Below are 21,417 nucleotides of genomic sequence, written 5' to 3' on the forward strand. Positions count from 1 at the left end.
TGGTGAAACTAAATAATATGTATTAATGGAATAAGTATAATTTATGAGTCTGTTGCTAATTACATATAAGAAGTTTTACTTTAAAAACACACATCAAGTTGCTTTGTTTACCCTAAAGCATGTTTGAGATTTTAAGAAGAAAACTCAAGTGCAACGAACTTTTTAAGGTCAGAAAAGCTGAAACGCCAAGGCTAAAATGAATATGTGATGTGGAATAAGAAAATGAGGTTTAGAAGGCTTAATATGACTTTTTGGGAAAATAGAGCTTAATCTAGTTTGAGTGTTTTTTGCGAGAATTTTTGACATTTTTCGAGGTAACTGCAGGCATTATACGTACTTACGCTAGTTCGATTGAAGTACATATTTTGGAAGTCATTTTGACCATGTTATCTCAACCTCAGTCCATCATTTAAAAATTGGTTGACTTGTGACATACGCGTAAATTAGCTTTTTTTTTCAAATTCATTTTTAAGGCCAATGCAAGTCTCCTAGGAGTCTGAAACCACTCCCAATCATTTTTTCGTACTCGGAATCACACAGAACCATTAGTAATTCAAAATCGATTTTAGCCCTTTTAGGCGCATTTTCTTATGTCGAACGAACGTGCCTTATTATTACAAAAAAAAATTAAATGGTGCATTCACATCCTTTCACCCAAAGCCTAACGCTCAAGACCTGTATCTATTTAAGAACTAAACAATGCGGATCATTCTGCTCAAATTTATAGCCAATTTATTTAATTAAGTACTTATTTTTATTGCATAGCGTTATAGACGAAAGTACATATACCTATATGAATGCAACTGTAGCTGTACTCACGGTCATCTGCAGTCATTTCGTATGAAATTATACCCACACTTGGGAACGTATGGAGTGCGCAGAAATATCAAGTGCCTCTGAAAAAAATTGTGCGTGAAATATTTTGGTTTGTCACAAATAGCACATGATTGGTTGTTGTTGGGTGAAGGTGATAACATTCCACTACTTATTCATATGCGAATCATATGCATCTATTTCGCGTTGCCAATTTGCATATTATTCAACAAGAAACTTTCATTTAGGTATTCATCGATACTTCTGAGTTCTGTGCGCCCTGTGCTATACGTACACGTAGGTTCTTAATAGGTAGCATGCAAATTAAGGTAGGTACCTATCTCAATTTTCAATTTTTAACAATTGGTTCTTTATTGAACTTTTTAAATACCACATTCGTATTCTCCCACTCATTTCATTATTTGGAAGAGAATTCTCCTCCCTCCTCCCCTTCCTTCAGAGATATCGACATCTTCATGAATTTGTAGGTACCTACATATTTACCCACTTATGGGGTGTACAAAGATAATAACTAAGCATAGGTACCTAGAACTACTGGTAGTCGCCAACTCCAATTATCAAATGCGTTAATTACGAGTAGGTATAAATCTAGAAATTTGATTGACGTAAGGTGATGTTCAGTTTACCTGATTCGATCTGAAACTATACTGATAAACTGTTCTTAGTAAACAAAATTATTAGGTAGATTATTTTGACATGGTGCAATAATTGTAAGATTTCAGGCTTAATTTAGGGTAGGTACCTATTATTCAAGCCTAGAACTTCAGACAACTATATTCCATTTGCAGCGTTTTAATATCTTAATAATACGACAGTAATGATGATATGTCACTCATGTGTGCATTCGAGTATCTTGCGTGTGGTTAATTCTTTTAATAAATGACCTTCCACTATAAGACATCAGCTTAAGGTAGGTAGGTATATTTAGGTAAGTAGCTGGGTACTTGTGCAAAACAATAAATATCTAAGCACGTTTTGTTACTAGTCGTGTTTTCGGTTTTTTTAAAAATTATTTAATTGTTTGCCGGACGCATTTTGTTGATTTTTTAACTACCTATACGATAAACAATGCGAACGAAATATTTGGAAGTTCCTGATGACGAACAACGTGAAAATGCCAGGAGAGAAGTCAACTCTACAGCGGAATCAGTGAAAAGAGATGTCCAAGCTTTGGCAGAATGGCTGGAAAAACAACCTCACTTACCAAATTTTAAAGGTTAAGGATACTCAATGATACCTAACTAAGCCCTTCGGTGTAAATTTAAAAAGTATCAACCTTGATGCTTAAAGAATATTCTTCATATGTACCTTCAGATGAACACGTATTATCACACTGTTTGCTGAATTCCAAAAACAGTCTGGAAAAAACGAAACGTCGTCTTGAAATGTATTTCAACACCAAAGCTTCGTTACCGGAGATATTTCTCAATCGAAGCCCTTTTCAAAAAGAACTCGAAACTCAAAAAAATATCGGGTAAGTTTTCAAACTCTTATAATTTATAGTAACATGTGACATGAAAATAGTTGATCGTGTAAACCTTTCAAAGAATAAAATATGGAATAAAAATTAGACGCGTCATCGACGCGATTGCTAATACTCATGCTCAGCCTCATCCTCCCTCTAGAAAAAATCTTTGGCAAGTTGAAATGTTGACATGTATTACGTTAACGATTTGTAAACGAACTTCAACAAAATTCCGTATTTAGTTGTAAAAGAGATCAACTGTATCCTAAACAGTTAGGTACGATTAAAAAGAGAAAAAAGTTGCGCGGGTTTTGACTCAAGATAAACCTGCTTCAACTTTATATGTACATGGGAATAAACCCACATTACAGGGTATTGTTTTCGAGACTTTAATGTTTTTGCGTTCATTTTCTTTGGAATAGTTCCAAACATCTTGCCGAGAATTTTCTCTTCCAGTATTACTTTAACTGTCGGTAATATGTTACTTCTTACAAGTTTCTTCAGCATTTGTTTATAATAATATGACAATTCGTAGTTGCGCGAATTAAGCCCAAAAAAAATGGGTAGGTACCTACTTAATTCGAAATAACATGTCCATTTGAATGGATTAAATTCATTTTCTCAATGAGTCGTTACAAGAAGTAAACAAAAAAAAAAAATGTTAGGTGTAGGTAGGTATCTACCTACGTAATATTTTCGTTGTGATGAATGCGAATATTTTTTCTATCTTTGGTTGTAATACAAGTAGGATAATTAATATACAACACTCGCTAGGTACATCATTTTTCTTTTGAAAATTTGGTTTAATAAAATAGAGTTTTGACATTTGCGAATTTTGATTTTAGCTGCAAATGTTCGCGAACATTTGTAAAACATTGAGGAAAATTGTCGAATTCGAAATACATATGTGGTTCATTTTTTAACTTTCAAGTAACAACTGATGCACTATTCTGGTTCTCACACATATAGGTATTTGTACGTTCAATTTAAAAAAAAAAACACTAAACGCTCAAATTTACACTTTTTTTTGCAAAATGTTCAAGTTGTATATGTTCTGAAATATTTGCAGCAAAAATCAAAATTAGTGTCGACTTTTCTCCCCAAACGCGAAGATTTGAGATTTTTCAAAATAGGTAACCAAATGAGAATACTCGCACTGAGAATTATGCTCTTTGCTCGATCAATGCCAACACTAGTTAGCATAGGTACCTACCTACCTACGTAAATCGTTAAGTTTCGGTTTTCGTCATATTTATTTTCTTTTTTACAGCATCATTGATTGCTATAAGAATAATCGTATTATGCATCCAATCGCTTTTAATAACGCTAATACCTAACCTGTTTTTTGCAGAATGTTTGTTCCTTTACGAAAACTAACGCCAGATGGATACAGAGTAGTGATGCTTTATCTTTCAGAAGAAGTTAAAACTGCTCATCATCCTTCATTAGATGATTTTTTCAAACTGAATCAGATGACAATCGAGTTGATGGGAAAATTAGACTATCCAAAAGGAGTGATCGTTATCCACGATGTAGCAAATATTGCTATGCCCTTAGTTGTTTCATTTTCATCTCATTTACAAAAACTGATACTCTTGACGGAGGTTGGTTAGTAACATAAAAAGATTTATGAATAGGTGTAGGTACAGAATCTTCAGAAAAATTGAGCACTCCTTCGTAACATTTTCATGTTGAAGAAGAAAGCATAAAATTGGAAACAAACTAGGCCTGTGGTCCGGCCAATAATAAAAATTAACTAAAACACTTCACACTTGATGTATAACACCGATGTAGAGTGAAAATACCTAGTAGACAATGTCCTACACTTACTAGGGATGAAATTAAGGTTTTGTCGACTAATAAGAGAACAAAATACTAATTTTGTCGAATAAAACAAAAGATGAGAAAACAATTCTGCCTGCTGATATTATAGGTACCTAGGTCTTCTTATAGCCAGGCTGTCATGACTTATAAAAAAATTTTATTCAAAAATTCGTATTTTGATAGGTGAAAACAATGTTTTGCGATGGTGATTTAAGTTTGAAAAAGAATGGGACAAAAGCGTTGAAAAATTCAAGTTTCAAGAAGTTAGAAACCGTTTATTTTTATGTAAGGAGTTAATTTTTTTGATTTAAACATTTTTTGAATGTGAATAATAGATTTTTAGAAAGGTGTATTCCAACCCCCTCCCTGTCCTTGACACTTACATATGTACCTACCTGATCTACATATCTGTTAGTAACCTACTCACAAATCATCCGATTTTTGCACTTTATTACCTAATTAGGTACCTATACCTAATTTAAATTACAATTGCAGAAAGCAATATCAGTCCGATACAAAAAATTGTACTTTTGCAACATGAGTCAAGCTGGTGAAATACTGCTTTCTATTGGTAAATCGCTGATAAAGAAAGAATTAGCAAATCGAGTAAGTATTACCTAGTAATGGTGTATAAATTTTCTTTCATTTCCATAACCGAAAATTTGGTTTGGCGCATTTTTTTTTTAACGACGTTTTCCTTTTCAATTTTCAATAAAGGCGACTTATTAATCTAAATTTGTATGTAAACGAATAGTAATTATTTCTTTAAGTATAGAAGTTTCAGGGCGTTTAGTTGATAGTTGCAATCAAACATGTACACACCTACTAATAGATTTAAAAGAAAAAAAATTAAAACATATACTACATGTAATAGTTAAATTCCAGATAGAAATTCTGAAGAACTTATCAGACATATGTCAATATTTGCCAAAAGAAATTATCCCACGAGAATACGGAGGAGAGGAACTTCCTTTGGTAGAACTTAGAGGTAAAAATTTGCAACTATCATTCATGTAGAATTATAAATCGAATACAATGTTTTTATGTATTTATATTTAAATATGTGCAGATTTGTGGTTCGAAGAAATAAAAAATAACTATGAATACTTGCAGTCCACCGAAAAATATGTCACCGATTTATCAAAAGCACCGAAAGATTTTGCTGCAACCGATTTATCTGGTATGGTCGGATCTTTCAGACAAATTTCAGTCGATTAAAACGATTTGTATAATATTGTGTTGTTTATTGAACATACAATTCTAATGGAATCTAACATAATACAAAACATAAACAATTATAACCATCATTTTCATTTTCACTTAATAGTATATCGTGTAAATCACGGGATCCTGTAACCGCAAATTATATGCTACAAATGAAGTTGGACAAATAGTCCGATAAATAGATAAATTTGAGAAAACGGTAATTAAAAAACCCAAAAATACAATATAAATACAGCAACAATTATACATCCAGCAGTTACTTTCATGTAAAATGATTTCATATTCAAATATGCAGCATCTTTTTTATATTTCTGCGATAACATCGAGAGATTCTGTGCTTTATTATCAAGCTCTAATGGTAAAAGAGAAAAAAAGTAAAATCAATAATACACTCAATATGAGCAATTAAAATAACAAACTTACCAGATAAAACTGTTCCTCTCTGTAAAACATCATCTATATTTTGAACCATAATTCTCTGGACATCTTGCAATTCGTTATTCAAATTATTCAAATTCCTTCGAACTCTAGAATCTGTATAATTTTTTTTCGCTCTCTGGATGTACGTATCTGCCAAACATATTACATAATGAAAATAATGAAGTAATATATGGGTTATATTTCCATTTAAGTCTACACTTACCAAATTCTATAAAGGAATACGGTCTTGTAACAACATTAACCCTTTTACCATACTGTGAATTGAATTCTCCGGCGATATCCTCTAAGAACGAGAAAGCTAAACGTTTAGAATAAGTTTTCTCACATAATACCAAATAGCAGACATCGTGATCAATTAAATAGCTGGAAAATAAATCGGAATTAAATACTTGAAATGGTAACGATTACATAATTTCAAAGAAAAATATGCGATATACTTACTGAAAAAGAAAAGGCCCAGATTCGATTGAACATTGCGCGGGACTTTGACTGTTCAATTTACGAAATAACAATTTAGCTTGATTCTGATAATCAATTAAGTTTCTTCCATGCTGAAAACAAAAAAGAACACAAGACTTTGAATATTGAAACCTGTGATAATGGATCTTCAATTACTCGGTAACATCATCATCACCATGATACATTACATAGTGACGTAAGTTAGTTAGTTATCATGTCAACAGGTTTATTAACATGATGAAGATGATATTGGATATGCAAGTTGATATTCTTTTCAATTCGTTCACTCTAAAGGTCATTTCAATTAAATTTTGGATCTCCATTGAACTTACATTCAGAAACACTTGAGGAAAGTTACATCATTTCAAAAAATTGCTGTGTAATTCTATTCTCACCTGTTCGTCTTCTTGTATAGTTGCAGCTAATGGTAAGCCGTCCGGGATACGGCCAATCATGGTCATCAAAACCATTGTGTAAATCGTTCGATAAACTTTCTTGAAATCGTAAAAAATCTAATGTCTCGAAAAGTATAGATTATCTACAGGTACAAACACTAAGCATCATCTATCATCTACCAGAGAGAAATCCGAACACGAAGAAAGTTGTGGTTGAACGCTCAGTACATTTGGAATGTTTTCTTTAGTGGACCGATCTTCCGCAATGTGGAGAAACTTTTCAAGAAAAGGTTCTGAGTTACAGATTATTAAAATGACACTTTTCACAACAATATAGTACCTAATTTTTGAATTTATTTACACGTCATTTTTACACGCAGATTGGTAAATTGTAGTTCCCGGTGTTATCAATAATTGTCTTAGTTACATATTTCGCTTACGTTTTGTTAGAGAGCACTGCAATCGTCATACTGATAACATTTCAACTTGTCCGTTTAAAAATTCTCTCAGTGAACACTTTCCGATTTGTTTAATAGTTATTTATTTTCCTTTTTTCGTAAAATGGTAGAATGAAAAGCATTCACGGTGTTTATTAATACTAGAATTCAAATTTTGTAAATTGTTTTAGGTCTTATTACGTACAATTATTGTTAAATCTTGAGAAAAATGTGTACTTTAGTTTGGGCAAAGTAACGCTTTTTATGTCTTTACGATCCGCAACATTTGCTGACTTACTACCACAGAAACTAAAGTGTAACGTACACAAAATGAAAATGAATATTCGATTTTGGGAGTGAAAGTTAAGTTAAGTATTTCATCAAGATTTCTGAACATAAATTTGGCTGTAATACCTTACAAGATGTATTTTTGAATCGAATTGAACCACGCAGCGAAATGTGATTTATACAATATAAGGTTAGTATATTGTTATAGTGAAATTCCCACAGTAACACCGATGTCTGCAATTTCGGAGATAAGTTAATCTACATCAAGGAAAATGTGTCGACGAATATGTAGTTCATCATTTGAAGAAGTAGATTAGTTTTATCAATTTATAATGCTATATTATGTTCATCTGTTGATAGTTAGACTTGCTGATGTAATTTTTTGCGCGAGAGTTTGAAATGTCCGAGCACCATTATTCACACATACCTCCTCCTGTGTATGGTCATTTAGGAAATGATCAGAATAAGCAGAGAAGTGATTTTTCCGGATTATCAAGCTCGGCTAACCAAGTACGTTTCTTGATCAATTTCAATTTTAATTACAAATAGTTAGGTACGCTCTTCATTGTTTTTCCTTTCAGTATTTTTCCTTGACTCGCGTAGCCTACATAAAAATTTTATGTCTGGTTTAATTACAATCTGAATGAATTTTAGTTATGGTCAGCGGGTCCTCCTAATGAATTTGGAAATCGGAAAGAATATATGGAAACTCAATTAACCGAAGAAAACTACAATAGTTGTGACTTGGATTCTAATGCAAATCAAAACGATGTTATAGATGATGGTGAGAGTAATGTTTTCTTTTGTATCAAATATTGTTCGTACTATGTATTTTAAAAAAACCTAAATTCATCGTTGTTATGTCACTCAGAGCCATACCCACCTCCTGGATTGAGAAGATTAGTTACCGGCCAAACAGTATCATTTGACGATGGTCCAGGTTCACCTCCATTCGATCGGGTTGTTCCTGGCGAAGGAAACGCTTTCAGTAATTACCCCCAACCTGCGAGAATGTCCAAGCCAGCAGCTGATCCTTATCCGGAAAATATTGCCATTTCTGAACGATATGTTTCTGGTAGTACAACGAAAGATTATAGCTCATTGCCTCATCAACCGTTCGTAGCGCAGCCACCCAAAAAAGATACTTTGAATGCGTACAATAATAGTGCGTTTGCTGGTGTTCAACCGCCGAAAAAAGATACTATAAATATGAGCAGTAATGATATATCTACTCAAGATTTTTTCGACTCATATTTACAAGATAGTAACTCAGCGCACGATGAGAGTACCTCCAAACCTAACCAGTGCTCGAAGAAGTTCCCGAACTTGCCCGGTGGTTTTCATAATAATGAAGCTAGCAAAAGAGGAAATTATTTTCAACCTGAAAAACCCGTTAATGCGCCGAAACCTTTGCAGAATAATTTCAACGATGATTTCAATAACGAGAATTTGAATTCACCTTTTCCGATGAATTTACAAACTCGTGCTAACCACTTACAACCGGATGGTAAAGTCTTAAAACCGTTAGACCACAGTCAAAGTACCAACCTTGAAAAACCTTTGGATGCATATCTTTCCGTCAGACGACCATCTGTGGAAAATTTCACTCAAGAACATCCTTCTGCCGTCACCGGCTACGGTATTCCTTATAATCAGCAAGTTAATTCGCAAAACTACAATGCTTCTTTTCAAACTTACGAATCTAATCCTCTGGAGGAAAATAATGCACATTTCAACCATACCGAACAATCAGCGATCAGAGGTAATCAAGAAGATGGTTTTGGAAATCGAGATGTTGCGAAAAAGGATTCCGCTCATCATGATGGAAATTTCTCGGATCATCGTGAACTCGCAAATGTCACTTTAGAAGCTTCACTTATAGTCGACGTCAATAAAGAATCAAATTTGAAGTCACCTTATCGCAAGAATTCCATTGTTGGTGGAGAGGATCGAGCTGATTATGATGGGGTTTCGTTAGAAAGGGGCAAGGTGCCTGGCGCTCAGAGTACTCCCAATGATAGTCAAAACCAATCAATGCGTTCGTTTCAAAATTCGAACAATTCTAATTATAATAATTCGAATATTTTCAAAACTATCGAAGGTAATTTGTGAAGAAGTTGTCATTGTAGAGTTCTGATTTTTCGCGTAAGTTAATTATTTCATTATTTCAGATGATGGTGAAAGAGAAGAGATTGTCCAAGGTACCGATAGCGATGAGAAATCTTTAGGCCGTCGAATGGTGTTAGGTTATAATAGTAACACGATACCAGGACCACGGTCCGGTTCCCGAAAAATGCTTCCAGGTATGTTGTCGCCTATTGCATTTTTGTGATTCATTTTATTTTATAATTTAATTAATGATATTGTTTTACAGATTCGAAAGTGAACACGCAGTATCAATTTGATTCGTCATTTAGTAAATCGAATAAAATTGAACCTTTGGAACATCGTATGGTTGTGGGTGAAGGAGGAAATATCCCGAGTAAGAGTAAAAATCCATCTGGACCGCGTTACAGCAGAGATCGTAAGAAACAACTTTACGATCGGATAGAGCACCACAACGTAGAGTAAGTGATTTTACTTATTTTCGTACTTATCATAAATCGAAATGAACTGTTTTTTAATGACGTGTTCATTTTTCGTAGTAGTGACGACGAAGACTATGAAGAATTCGGTGATCGAACATACGATAACAGTCCTGATCGAGAATCACGCAGTTACCATGACAAGTATTATCGAAATAGTCCGCCGCATCGTAGTGATAAACGTTCTTATAGAAGAACTCGAGATAGGTAGGTTCTGGGTGACTTAAGCCGCATTTAGATCGCTTCCTTTTTCTATCCTTCGTAAACGCACACATCGCATTTCTTCTACAGTTCTACTATATGGTTTCATCAAAATATACACATTTTTATTTTCATCATCATTATTGAGAATAGAGAAGGGATATATCTCAACCCCATTATTGTTATTTAGTGTTCGCCTTTTAAATTTATTCTTGATACTGACTCGACATTGAAATTGTTGGATTGTAAAGGTCCGTACATTTTCGTTTCAAGGATTGAAAGCAAATGATAATCCATTCGTTAAAATAGTTCTTCCTTTCGATTATGTTCGATATTATTAATTTTCGGTAATGTTTTTTTAAATCGGTTATGGAAAGTGAGTTGTGACGAAAAGAGCGATATCTACATAGTACATACTTCTACTTAGCTATCGAGTTTTTCACGAGAAGTGCATTACGTAATAACTTCTCAAATTACGATAGAAACATACGAAACGAAGAGACAGATTCAGACGTGTACCTGAACAATAGTTCTTACCTAGATTACATTTTATGGTTTGTCATTCATTTGTGCAATTTTGTGTTTTATTTCATTCAATAACTTTCATCCTGCTTTCTGTAACAAATTAACGTCTCGCGTTTCCTTTCCCCTGATGAGTTTCTGTTCACCTGCTGAATAATATTCTCTCGAAAGAATCATTTTGCTTGTTGGTATGCTTGTTGGATTGCACTAATTTCACCTTTGTTTTTCTGTTTGTTACCCTTTGTATGTTCTCCGCTTTCATTTCATACTCTACAGCTTTACACAATCGCAAGACGAATCTTATTTCGATGATGACGATGATGATGATTATACTTATAGGAATCAGCGTAAATATTACGGAAGGTATGTTTCGATGGTTTTTGAAATTCCAGACAATACGCGAAGGTTTCAGCAAGATTGTGAAATTTGTGATGTATTTATGATTAATCCCATCTTTTGCTTTCAGACGATACCCTAGAGAACCGGTTTACAAACATTATGAGCACGATCCACGCTATCGCGATGAAAGGTATTGTTTTTTTTTCTCAGTTCAGAATTACATTTTGTGAGTGAAGTTTTATTGAGGGAGGGGGGAGTATTGTAATGGTAAAGACTACTATAGTAGATATGAAGCTACGATCACGATACCTTTTTTTCTAGACAATACGCGAAGAATGGCAACAAGATTTGTGATATATTTATGATTAATCCCATCTTTTGTTTTCAGGCGATACCCTAGAGAACCGTTGTACAAACATTATGAGCACGATCCACGCTATCGCGATGAAAGGTAATTTTTTTTCGTTCAAAATTATATTTTGTGAGTGAAGTTTTATTTTGAAAAAAAGGTCGCGGCTCTACCCACTACGCCACTGAGGGACTGACGTGAAGACTAATCTCCATTTTCCAGCAAATCAGTACAGATTTCAATCAGAATTTCGTTTATTTTTTTTGTAGAAATTCAAGACCATCTAGCAGATCTGGTTCGGAATATCGGCGTGAATTTGTCGACTATGTGAATCCAAGATTTTACAACAGGCTGCCGTATTACGAGCATCGTAAGTAAATGAACTAACCGCTTCGGAAACAGTAGCGATAATACGTCATGTAATAATCGAATTCTATCGTTTGATCTTGCAGTCGATCATCGTTACATTGTTAATTACGGTGGTGAACCTAGATTAAGTAAGAAAGAAACGGACTACTGGTCGAAAATACGTGAAATAGATCCTCAAAAATACATGAATTGGTTCAAAGTAACCTTCGTTCAAGAATATAAAGAATGGTATTTGAAATACGTCAGTGCGAAAATGGTCCAGCCTGGAAATACATATCAAGCTGATAGACGTGGCAGCGGTCATTCTGGCCAAAGTTCAGTTAATAATGATATTACCGCGAATGACGATGGGTAAGTTGAGTTAGGTTGAAGTCATACGTTCAAAAGTTGGAAATTGGAATACTTATTCCTAATATTTTACAGATCATTGGATATTAGTAGAGAACAGTCTTTGTTCAAACCGGTTGAATCAGACTTGAATTTGACGCAAGAAATACGATGTACACCGATGAAATTCTCTATACCTCATGCCAAAGGTAAAAACAGAATGATTTTGGAGATATAGCTTTTGGATTTTTAAAAACTTTGTCATGTTGATAATAATGAAAATTGTTTTCTTTTAGGTAAATTTAGTTCGCTTAACCAATTGCTGATGATCAATCCGTGTTCGCCTCGAGATGGTCAACGAGCCAATATAGATTTTGGGCGTGTTTTATCCGTTGAACAAGATGTTGATTATATCGAATTTTTGAAATTTAGTGGACCTTGCATAGTGTAAGTAAATTTCCTAACAGAGTTGGACTATGCTTTGGCAAATCAACATCAAGCTAATAGATTATTGTCAATAATTTTATTTAATTTATACAGCGGAGAAACACATGTGAACACCGTTTCGAATTATTTGAGAAATCTCATCAACAACGCGTCCGATCCTTCAGAACAACTGCTGTATCAGTTGATTGATCTCATCATAAAACTCAGAGGGGTACATGAAATACCTTCATTTTTGAAATCTCTAGGATTAATGTAGAATTAAATAAGCAAGATTTTTATTCCAGGTAACTGACGAAGTCGCTATATCCGAATTACTGACGGACAATTACCGCAAAAGTCAAATCGCCAACGTTATGCCTTCTGAGGAAGAAATGAAATTAGCTGCTAATAATCATCAATCGTTATCGGAAACGGAATTAATTGAAAAGTTTTACAATCTTTATTTCCAAGGAAATAGAAATGAAGCTTTAGGTAACATTTACTCCAATCGTATTCAAATATTTTATATATCCGTACAGTATTCTGACTGATTTAATTTCTACAGATCTGGCTCTCAGTAACCAAATGTGGGGCCAAGCTATGATTGCTGGATTCACGATGGGTCCGAAATACCACAGCAGAGTGCTGAATGAATTCTTTAATATTCCGATCAATAGTCCGTTGAAGACGGCTTATCAATTTTATTCGAAGCAAATTCCACAAGTTGCAATGGTGGGTTTAAAAAGCACTTGAATGGATAAACATACATTCCTTTTGTCGTAACTAATTCTAAATTTTATAGATTTGTTCCGATGAAAAATGGAACGATTGGAGAATCCATTTGGCGGTAATGTTGAGTTACCCTACCCCTGATCCAGAATTTAATAAACAAGCTATTATAACTTTGGGAGATTCATTAAGTAAATATTCAAAGTCGACGATGTTTAAATGACTCATTTTGAAATAACGTTTTAAAACTGTGATCGATTTCAGGCCATAAGGATATATTCGCGTCACATTTTTGTTATCTGGCTGCTCAAGCGGATTTCGGTCCACCGACGAAACAGTCGACAAAATACACGTTATTGACGCTGCGAAACTGTGCCGATAATTTCGATAACTATCCGCCTACTCGCGCTATATTACTTACGGAAATATACGAGTTTGCCAAACGGCTGCAACGGAAAAAGTTCACCATTGGTTCATTATTGGTGCGTTTGATTGATATTTGAAAAATTTGCTTTGATTTGATTACTAATTTTTGTAATTTTATATCCAGCCTTATAAATTGTTGCTGGCAGTTCGCTTAATCAGCCATAGAAATTTTTCGGTCGCTTTACAATATTTAGAATCGATGGCGTTGGATATAATAGAAAATCCTAATGATTACGATCAAAGTCAAATTAACGACGTCGTTGAATTATCAGAAAAAGTCAAGTATTCCGATGGGAAATTTTTAAACGCATCGGATTTATGTGACGAAAAACAATGGCTGATTGATTTACGCCGAATAGCAAATCTTGTGAGTATAATGATAAATTATTCAGAGAGACAGCGATTAAGAAGCAGGATTTAATAATATTATGATATATTATTTAGGACTACAATGAGAGGTTTTCGGGCGTGCCTCAATTGAATGAACATTCATCTTATCCTGAGGATCAATCTTTTTCTCATCATCAACTACAACAGCAACAACAACCACATCAGCAGCAGCACACAGCAGGCCAACAACCGTCATGTAATCAGCCGCAGTCATTTACACCAAATGAAGTACAACAACCTGTCTTTTTTAATCCATCGTTACCCATTAATCCGCCGATGTCCCTACCTCCCAGTTTTCCTCCAGTTAGTAAACAACCTTCGGAGAGACGTCCGAGTCAGCCCTGGGAAAGTGAATTTCATAGCCACGAACTTATAAGTAGTGTGTATCAAAGTAAAATACGTGCTACTGGAATTTCATTTGATACTAAAAAAAATAACAATTTCAGACTATGCTGTACCAGATCCATATAAAAGTGTTGCTTCAAATAATAACGAATATTTCGAGCCAAATGATAGTAATACGCAATTAAATAATCAGTTCGATCAGTCCGATGCCCTTACTAATGAACAACAAAGTTACTGGGACACATCGCCACAAACGGTTACCATGCATTCGAAATCCAAGTTCCCTTATTTCCCAGAAGAGGATAAAAAACCCGTAAGTAATGTTATTGACGACTGATATTATAATATGAAGACTGGCTAGACAAAAGTCAGTTCACTTTTGAGGCTCGAGGCCGGCATTTTGTAACTTTTTATACTCTTAGTTTCATTTTCGTTTTCACGAGCCAGTTTTGTATAATCAACAATTTTATCGGTACTCGTATTCTCAAACGTTAACCAACTTTTGGTCAGCCTTTCATTTCTTCGACATTGAGAATTATTGTCGATTACATTAACTAGCATTACAAATACGTTCCTGTTATTATGATAACAAATTAATTTTATTGCTTGCCGCTTGGAAATGCAATCAGATTTCGAACAAAAAGTTGAATAATGTAAGTAAATCAGGAGCTTCGAGTAATAATATGATGCCAAAGAAATGCGGAATATTGTATAATGTAGCTCATCGATCGATCAACACGAAAACATACCGCATCAAAAGGTTGCATCGATGGGGCGTTCGTACAGATAAAAAGTGTGCTGAAATTTATTTTGATGATAGATCATCGAATTTGAAACAATACGAAATCGCTCGCTTAAACCACGATGTTATGGATAATCCTTTCTACGATAAAAGATTGACGATTAGTAAAAATATGTTTTACGGTTACCAAAGTAGTAACACCTCGATCTTACGTTACAATTCGTTGTGTAATTCGAAAATAGTTTTTAACGGAACGTTTCCTATCGATGAACCTTTTGGAATAAGAAAAAAATTCGGTGAAAAATTACAGGTATTTTTCCTTAATTAACTGTTGTTTAATTTTTGAATTTATGTATTTTTAAAATTATTTATCGGATTTTCGCATCAAAAACTGGAATTTTTTCCATATTTTTCTATTTCCGCTTTTCATTCTTATTTTGCGGCGAAGAGGCTGTATGAGATGTACAGTTTTCGTTTCGTTTCGTAATGATATCATTTTTACGGTCTGTTTGTAGTTGACTCAAGATGCTTCTCAAAACATTCGAGAGAATAATCAGCCAACGAATAAAAATATCGATAAAAATACCAAGAAGGAGAATAAAAACGAAAATAGCAAAAATGGTGGCGGTTGGTTGGAAGGTATTTTTGGCAAACTGAGCCTTCGAGCGAAAACCGAAATGAAACTCCCTGATGATAAGAATCCATCAGTAAGTTCTTGAACTATGTAAACTAGGATCATAAGTTTAAGATATGTTTCATACGTTAACTTGTACAGTACAAAGCCGAAAGGCGCCCACGTACGTAATAAAGAATTGAATTGAATTGAAGTTCTAACTCTTTCGAGGTTCTCATAGTTTGAGTGAACCCAAATTGAAAATCTGGCGAGTGTATCATAAGGCATCACTCCAAGGTTAAAAAACAGAAAAAAAAATTATCTCTAAAAATATTTTCCCGTCGGAAAAGAGCATATTTTTAAAAAAAGTTGTCGCTTATTTGCGAACAGAAAAATATGTGATAGAATTGTAAAAAGTGTGTAAATTTTAAAATAACGACAACAAAAATAGAAATTACCAGATACTTCAAAAACATGATACTAATAAATTTTTAGGAGAAAAAATATATAAAAACGTAAAAAAAATGCAGAAGTCGTATTTCCTAAAGTTACCAATATCCAGAGAATGTGGCGTAGGCGTCTGGTGAAAAATGAATTAATGAAATGTGAATTTATGTCGTCACTAGAGCTTTTTTCCATATATTGCAAAATCACGTCGGAAATCTAAAAACATTTTTGGTACCTAATTCAATTATTTAAAACTGGAAATTTACAACAAAAAAATGGTAATTTATCTGATGATTTCTGAAGCAAACCATTGCTGTTGTCTGAATGAAATTTTCAGACGACCCGTATAGTCGATTACTGAGTCGTAAATCAGACATGATATCTAATGTAAATTGTTTTCCGACGTGATTTTGAAATTTTTAGAAAAGAGCTCTCTTGACGACATGAATTCACATTCATTGATTGATTTTTCACCTGACGCCCACTCCACATTCTCTGGATATTGATTACTTCGGGAAATACGGCTTGCCCTTTGTAACCTTGGAAATGATGTCTTCTGAATGGTGAACTCGCCAAATCTTCAATTTAGGCTCACTCAAACTAGGAGAAGCCAGAAAGGATTAATGTCCCTGTAATAATGTTTGCAATATTTAAACTTTACGAATATTTCATTTTCCATAGATCGTATGGAATGAAGAAAAAAAGAAATGGGTTGATGTTAACGGCGATGACGAGGACGATATTAGTAAAATACCACCCCCTCCCAGAGCTTCGGGAGTGCCGAACGTACAACCTCAGTTGGCACCAAATCAATTACCAAGGTCTAATGGTGCACCAAGTATGTCGCAACTTCATGCCGATCCTAATAAGCCTCCTGTACAGTCCTCCGGAACGAATATGTATAAATTACCCAGAGGCAAAAGTGAGGTGAACTCGCTGGTAATATTTTAAATCGTCTGCTCACTTTTTATTGGATATGATCTTCGTTTACAGGTATGAAAATGAATTATGTCAATGTATTATCTCAAAGCACGACTCCATCTAACAATGTTCCTCCACCGGGCCCAGCAATGGATGGGTATTCTCAAATGCCTTCTAATATGAATTTCTTTGCTCCCTCGTCTGGTAAGTATAATCCTTTATTCACTTTTTTAGTTCAGTTCAACATTGAGCATTCATTTTTTTCCCAGATGGCGTTTCTAATCATGTATCCGGAGATCCGGGTTCCAACTCTAAATTACCCGAAAATCCTCAAGTAAGTAAACTGGCAAGATAAGGTACATTGTGTTGCTTGCTCAATTGATGTGATAAATCTCAGACTACTTACTAATGCATCCATACTTTCATATTACAGATTCGCAATTCTAATCCAGAAATGCCAATGTTTTATAATCCTGCTCAATATACGAGTAATTCGTAAATATTTATCAAAGATTTTCATTTGATTTCACGTATCGTCCGTCAATGAAAACATGTGACAGAAAAGCTGAAAATTGTAATCATTTGATTTTCTATCATTCTTACTTTCACTGAGCGAGTCTTAATGTTTATAAAAGTACGTATATAGGTAATGATGATTTTTTTTCGTTTGTGTAGATAATGCGAAACCCAAAAATTTACTGCGCAATTTCGTTCGTAAAATTAATGATTATAAAATTCATAAAAAGATAATCTTTGCATCATAATTTTTTTTTAATTCTAAAAAAAAATTAAAAATAAGATTCGATAGTTAATCTTGATACGTTATAAGCGTTGGTCATCTTAATTCTTTCAAAGTGTATTACGTTATGTCGAAGAAGAAATATTGACCCCGATTTTGTATTCAATTTGATGAGCTTTAATTTTAATTGGACGCTGTTCGTGATTAAAAATGATATTTTTAAAGGTATTTTATGCAATTCGTCGTTTTTTTTCTTTTTTTGCAATGCCTAAATATGTAGTTAACTAGTAGTTACCTTAATGTTTCAACGGATCGTTTTTGCTTTTCATTGCCCAATTCTTTGTTTTATAATTCAAAAACTTTAATACGTTATCGTGTGCCATTTCGGAAATTCGCATATGAAAAACATAGTTACACCTGTTATTCATCAATGATTTATTTCAAAGAGAACTCGTCAATTTTTCTGAAGTTTCATATTTTGATGTGCGAAAAACGCTATAATTTCTATGTAGGTACCTAAGTTGCTTAAAATGCGAGAAATAGAAAGATGAAATGCATGTAAATTGTTTAATAAAATTCGATTCGCGTGCATTTGAATGTATTGTATTTATACTGAATGTGGATCTATGTTTTTTATGAGAGCATATCCAATTTGTGATTTTTGTTTCGATATGGTTAGCTTGTATCGAAAATTTGTTTGATTGCGGTCATGTTATATGTATTATTTCTGTTGAGATTGATATTCTAAATAATCCGTATTTAAATTTTAAACTTATGGTGTTGTGGGTCATTATATGTCTGTAATAAAAATTGTACATTTGTATTTTGTTCGTGAATAAATTGTTACTTCGGGTAGAAATATACGCGAATGTGTACTTCATTTTTGTGATTATGTATGTACTTGGAAAAAATGCTGACCAATTGAATAGTAATGAAAACGAAATGATTTAATACCTAATTATATAGCACAGCAATTCATCACATGAAATTACATTATAAATATCTTGATACATGAGAGACACAAAAACATCAATTCAATTTCTCTTTTCGGAAAGAGATTGTTGTTATTAAAATATAAGACATATACACGAATTGAGTTAGAAAATATAATGTAAGAATAACGAATAAAATCACGTCCAAGAGTAAGTATTTATAAAATGGTAGTCCTGAAGAATTTGGTTTCAAATGCGTAGCCCCTCCGAAGCGAATCACGTAATTAATCCAGTAGATAAAGGTTTCTTCGGCACTAAGTGGACGATCGTTAAATTTTTCTGACAGATGTTCTATATTATCAGAGAATCTAGAAATGAAAGAAATATTATAATTGACACAATCCGTTAAGAATCAGATTTTTCTTCTTTTTTTTTTACAGTTTTAAACATGTCGTACCGTTTTTGGTTCAAGATTTCGTAAATTGATCCCGATAACAATTCTTCGGTAATATTTCGATAGTCTATTTTCAAACCGATTCCTAAATTTTCCATAATGGCTGCATTGGAAAACTGATCATACAAAACTGGAATACAAAGAATAGGTATGCTATAATGAATAGCTTCGTAAATACTGAATATTCCACAATGACTCAGGAACAGCACAGTTTTCTCTTCAGCTAGAAAAAAGACATTGTTGTGAGATAGAAGGGTAGTTATTCCAGTGAAAATAAATTTGAAACAAAATTAGGTACCTAGCCTACCTAAAATATCATTTTGTGGTAGCCATTGATGTACCAGAACATTTTTAGGCAGGTTTCGTATTTCTTCTGGTTTATTATGCCTCCAAATGATATGATACGGGAGTCGAGAAAATACTTTTAAAAATATATCGTGAATTTCTTTCGGAAAACTGCTGAACTGTACAACTGATCCTAAGCTTACGAAAATTATCCCATTTGGTGCATTCTGAACGAAATCTCTGATTTCCTGTCGAGCACACATAACGATCAGCAATTATGATTTTGCGACAAAAAGTATTCTTATAAAAAACGATTTATTACTTTCGGTAACGGTCTAGGTTTTTCTAAATGAATTCCAGCTATTTCAATGGTATTCGGAGCCAGAGGTTGAGGTAAGAACGTAGAATGACTGTTATAAAATATCAAGGAAGTATTGGTGAAGAGATCTTCAATCGGAGGTGTTCCCTTGATGTACTTTTGAGCAACGACATCTCCTTGACGCGTGTAGTACCATCTGAACAACCAATGTAAGATGAATTCATATGTATTGAGTACTCTTTGAGAAAAACTCATTTTAGGAGACACACCACTCATGATGGCTGGAACATACGACGGATTCCCAGGATTACCAATAAATCCATCAAAATCAGAAAAAACTACAGCACCAGCGACCACTCCGATGACTGGAACCCGGAATGAAAACGCTAGCGGTACGAAACATTTAGTCGCCGCTACCTCCAACAATACCAAATCAAATTTTTCTGAGAGCAAATCTTTTATCTTATTATCAGCATATGCTTTTTCACAATTCTGTAACTGACCACTATACGGTATATACAGATTCTCATACGATCCACGAGGATTATTGGTGACTGATATAGCATCTGCCATACTGTACAGATGTTCAGATACACCGATATCGGTGTAGTTCAGACGTTTCGCATCTTGGGGAAATTTACTAATTGCAGTGACGTCGTGTCCGTGGTTAACGAGAATTTCGATCATTTTTTGATGAAACAAAAAACTGCTTTTGCAGCCAACGGGAAAGATATATAATATTTTAGCAGCATTAGTAACATTTAATGCAATCAAAAACCAGTACGAGAACAGTAAGAATGCCTGAAACAGAAGATAAATTGATGCTTCAACTGTTGGAATCAAAATTTTCCTTTTAAAATTTACTTACTCTCATTTTTTGCTCATAAAATACTGCAGACTGAAACGCCGGGAAATTTTAATTGTGAAATGGTGATTTCAAATCAAGAAGTGAAAACTTCTTATACGATGTGGTACGACGAAACAAGACTTCGAATTACGAGAAGGAAAGTTGCATTATTTAATTTCACTAATTAAACACATTTTTTGGAAACGAAAAAATGAATTGAAAAATTATCCAGTTCCACATCGTCCTAACAATACAATCCTAACATCGTTTGTGATAACTGATAAGAAATCCTGATAAGACGAGACGAAGCCGCGCCTCAGCCTGCAGATGACGCACGTGACGTCATTAGGCCAGTCAGGCGGACTGCAGGTTCCATCATCCATGGGACTATTTTATTTTTCATGCTCATTTGTTTAGATTTAGAATTAGATTAATGGAAGCGTTCGGCGAATTTTTAAAGAATTTTCATCTTTTCCCTCGAAAAAACTATGATGAACGCGACATTTTTCAACAAGTAATTTGTTAGAGAATAATAAAGCATTTAAAAGAGAAAAACTTGGAGCGAAAATCCAGAATTTCAAGTAAGTCTAGCATGAGATGACATTTCTTAGGTTTCCTTATTCAGTTTCGTCATTTTTTTTTATTCAATAAGAACAAATATATGTAAGTATGAGGATGAAAATTTTTTAATTTTTTATATAGAAATTGCTGCGCAATAGTTAGTTGCAATAGTGAAAAAAGAA

The 21,417-nt window shown here is 33.9% G+C and overlaps 4 protein-coding genes across 9 annotated transcripts; 2 read left to right on the top strand and 2 right to left on the bottom strand.

The window, feature by feature from the left end:
• Window positions 1–1,658: 1,658 nt before the first annotated feature.
• LOC135832026 (retinol-binding protein pinta-like) lies at window positions 1,659–5,424 on the top strand. The gene is made up of 6 exons (XM_065344981.1): window positions 1,659–2,050; window positions 2,149–2,308; window positions 3,651–3,903; window positions 4,619–4,729; window positions 5,009–5,111; window positions 5,193–5,424. Exons 1-6 carry the CDS (start codon window positions 1,903–1,905, stop codon window positions 5,339–5,341), a joined length of 924 nt encoding a protein of 307 aa, XP_065201053.1. The 5' UTR covers window positions 1,659–1,902; the 3' UTR covers window positions 5,342–5,424.
• Sec22 (vesicle-trafficking protein SEC22) lies at window positions 5,347–7,066 on the bottom strand. The gene is made up of 5 exons (XM_065344982.1): window positions 6,643–7,066; window positions 6,230–6,339; window positions 5,991–6,151; window positions 5,771–5,917; window positions 5,347–5,699 (listed from the first exon to the last, which is right to left on the bottom strand). Exons 1-5 carry the CDS (start codon window positions 6,715–6,717, stop codon window positions 5,551–5,553), a joined length of 642 nt encoding a protein of 213 aa, XP_065201054.1. The 5' UTR covers window positions 6,718–7,066; the 3' UTR covers window positions 5,347–5,550.
• A 169-nt stretch (window positions 7,067–7,235) lies between these two features.
• Window positions 7,236–18,717, top strand: Sec16 (Secretory 16). Of its 5 annotated transcripts, none has more exons than XM_065344972.1 (28): window positions 7,236–7,557; window positions 7,728–7,877; window positions 8,022–8,151; window positions 8,239–9,468; window positions 9,539–9,670; window positions 9,742–9,934; window positions 10,013–10,159; window positions 10,952–11,038; window positions 11,142–11,204; window positions 11,403–11,465; window positions 11,633–11,733; window positions 11,816–12,083; window positions 12,156–12,268; window positions 12,356–12,506; window positions 12,600–12,717; window positions 12,791–12,977; window positions 13,051–13,217; window positions 13,288–13,405; window positions 13,479–13,696; window positions 13,765–14,007; window positions 14,085–14,406; window positions 14,477–14,688; window positions 15,005–15,028; window positions 15,633–15,824; window positions 16,859–17,099; window positions 17,171–17,302; window positions 17,368–17,432; window positions 17,532–18,717. In XM_065344972.1, the coding sequence occupies exons 2-28, from the start codon at window positions 7,767–7,769 to the stop codon at window positions 17,595–17,597; spliced, it is 5,094 nt and encodes a 1,697-aa protein (XP_065201044.1). In that variant the 5' UTR covers window positions 7,236–7,557; window positions 7,728–7,766; the 3' UTR covers window positions 17,598–18,717. The 5 variants fall into 5 exon arrangements, with proteins under 5 accessions (XP_065201044.1, XP_065201043.1, XP_065201046.1 ...); XM_065344971.1 differs by having other exon boundaries at window positions 7,241–7,557; window positions 7,732–7,877; window positions 14,085–14,409; XM_065344970.1 differs by having other exon boundaries at window positions 7,242–7,557; window positions 14,085–14,409.
• Window positions 18,718–18,758: 41 nt separating this feature from the next.
• On the bottom strand, window positions 18,759–20,988 carry LOC135832024 (UDP-glucosyltransferase 2-like). 2 transcript variants are annotated; one of them, XM_065344978.1, is made up of 5 exons: window positions 20,696–20,988; window positions 19,831–20,628; window positions 19,522–19,756; window positions 19,227–19,446; window positions 18,759–19,137 (listed from the first exon to the last, which is right to left on the bottom strand). In XM_065344978.1, exons 1-5 carry the CDS (start codon window positions 20,699–20,701, stop codon window positions 18,867–18,869), a joined length of 1,530 nt encoding a protein of 509 aa, XP_065201050.1. In that variant the 5' UTR covers window positions 20,702–20,988; the 3' UTR covers window positions 18,759–18,866. The 2 variants fall into 2 exon arrangements, with proteins under 2 accessions (XP_065201050.1, XP_065201051.1); XM_065344979.1 differs by having other exon boundaries at window positions 19,531–19,756; window positions 20,696–20,982.
• Window positions 20,989–21,417: the final 429 nt, after the last annotated feature.

Source organism: Planococcus citri, chromosome 1 (assembly GCF_950023065.1).
Source record: "Planococcus citri chromosome 1, ihPlaCitr1.1, whole genome shotgun sequence".
NCBI classification, from domain to species: domain Eukaryota; kingdom Metazoa; phylum Arthropoda; class Insecta; order Hemiptera; family Pseudococcidae; genus Planococcus; species Planococcus citri.

Excerpts from the sequence above, each read along its gene's own strand:
- LOC135832026 (XM_065344981.1), top strand. The coding sequence starts at position 1,903 with ATGCGAACGAAATATTTGGAAGTTCCTGATGACGAACAACGTGAAAAT. Across the intron at positions 2,309-3,650 it reads GAAACTCAAAAAAATATCGG|AATGTTTGTTCCTTTACGAA; the intron begins GTAAGTTTTCAA and ends TGTTTTTTGCAG. Across the intron at positions 5,112-5,192 it reads TCCTTTGGTAGAACTTAGAG|ATTTGTGGTTCGAAGAAATA; the intron begins GTAAAAATTTGC and ends AAATATGTGCAG.
- LOC135832024 (XM_065344978.1), bottom strand. Across the intron at positions 19,447-19,521 it reads TGATATTTTAGGTAGGCTAG|CTGAAGAGAAAACTGTGCTG; the intron begins GTACCTAATTTT and ends TCTTTTTTCTAG. Across the intron at positions 19,138-19,226 it reads GAAATCTTGAACCAAAAACG|ATTCTCTGATAATATAGAAC; the intron begins GTACGACATGTT and ends TTTCATTTCTAG.
- Sec16 (XM_065344971.1), top strand. The coding sequence starts at position 7,767 with ATGTCCGAGCACCATTATTCACACATACCTCCTCCTGTGTATGGTCAT. Across the intron at positions 10,160-10,951 it reads TATAGAAGAACTCGAGATAG|CTTTACACAATCGCAAGACG; the intron begins GTAGGTTCTGGG and ends CATACTCTACAG. Across the intron at positions 12,269-12,355 it reads CTCTATACCTCATGCCAAAG|GTAAATTTAGTTCGCTTAAC; the intron begins GTAAAAACAGAA and ends GTTTTCTTTTAG.
- Sec22 (XM_065344982.1), bottom strand. The coding sequence starts at position 6,717 with ATGGTTTTGATGACCATGATTGGCCGTATCCCGGACGGCTTACCATTA. Across the intron at positions 6,340-6,642 it reads CTATACAAGAAGACGAACAG|CATGGAAGAAACTTAATTGA; the intron begins GTGAGAATAGAA and ends TTTTGTTTTCAG. Across the intron at positions 5,700-5,770 it reads GAGAGGAACAGTTTTATCTG|AGCTTGATAATAAAGCACAG; the intron begins GTAAGTTTGTTA and ends TTTTACCATTAG.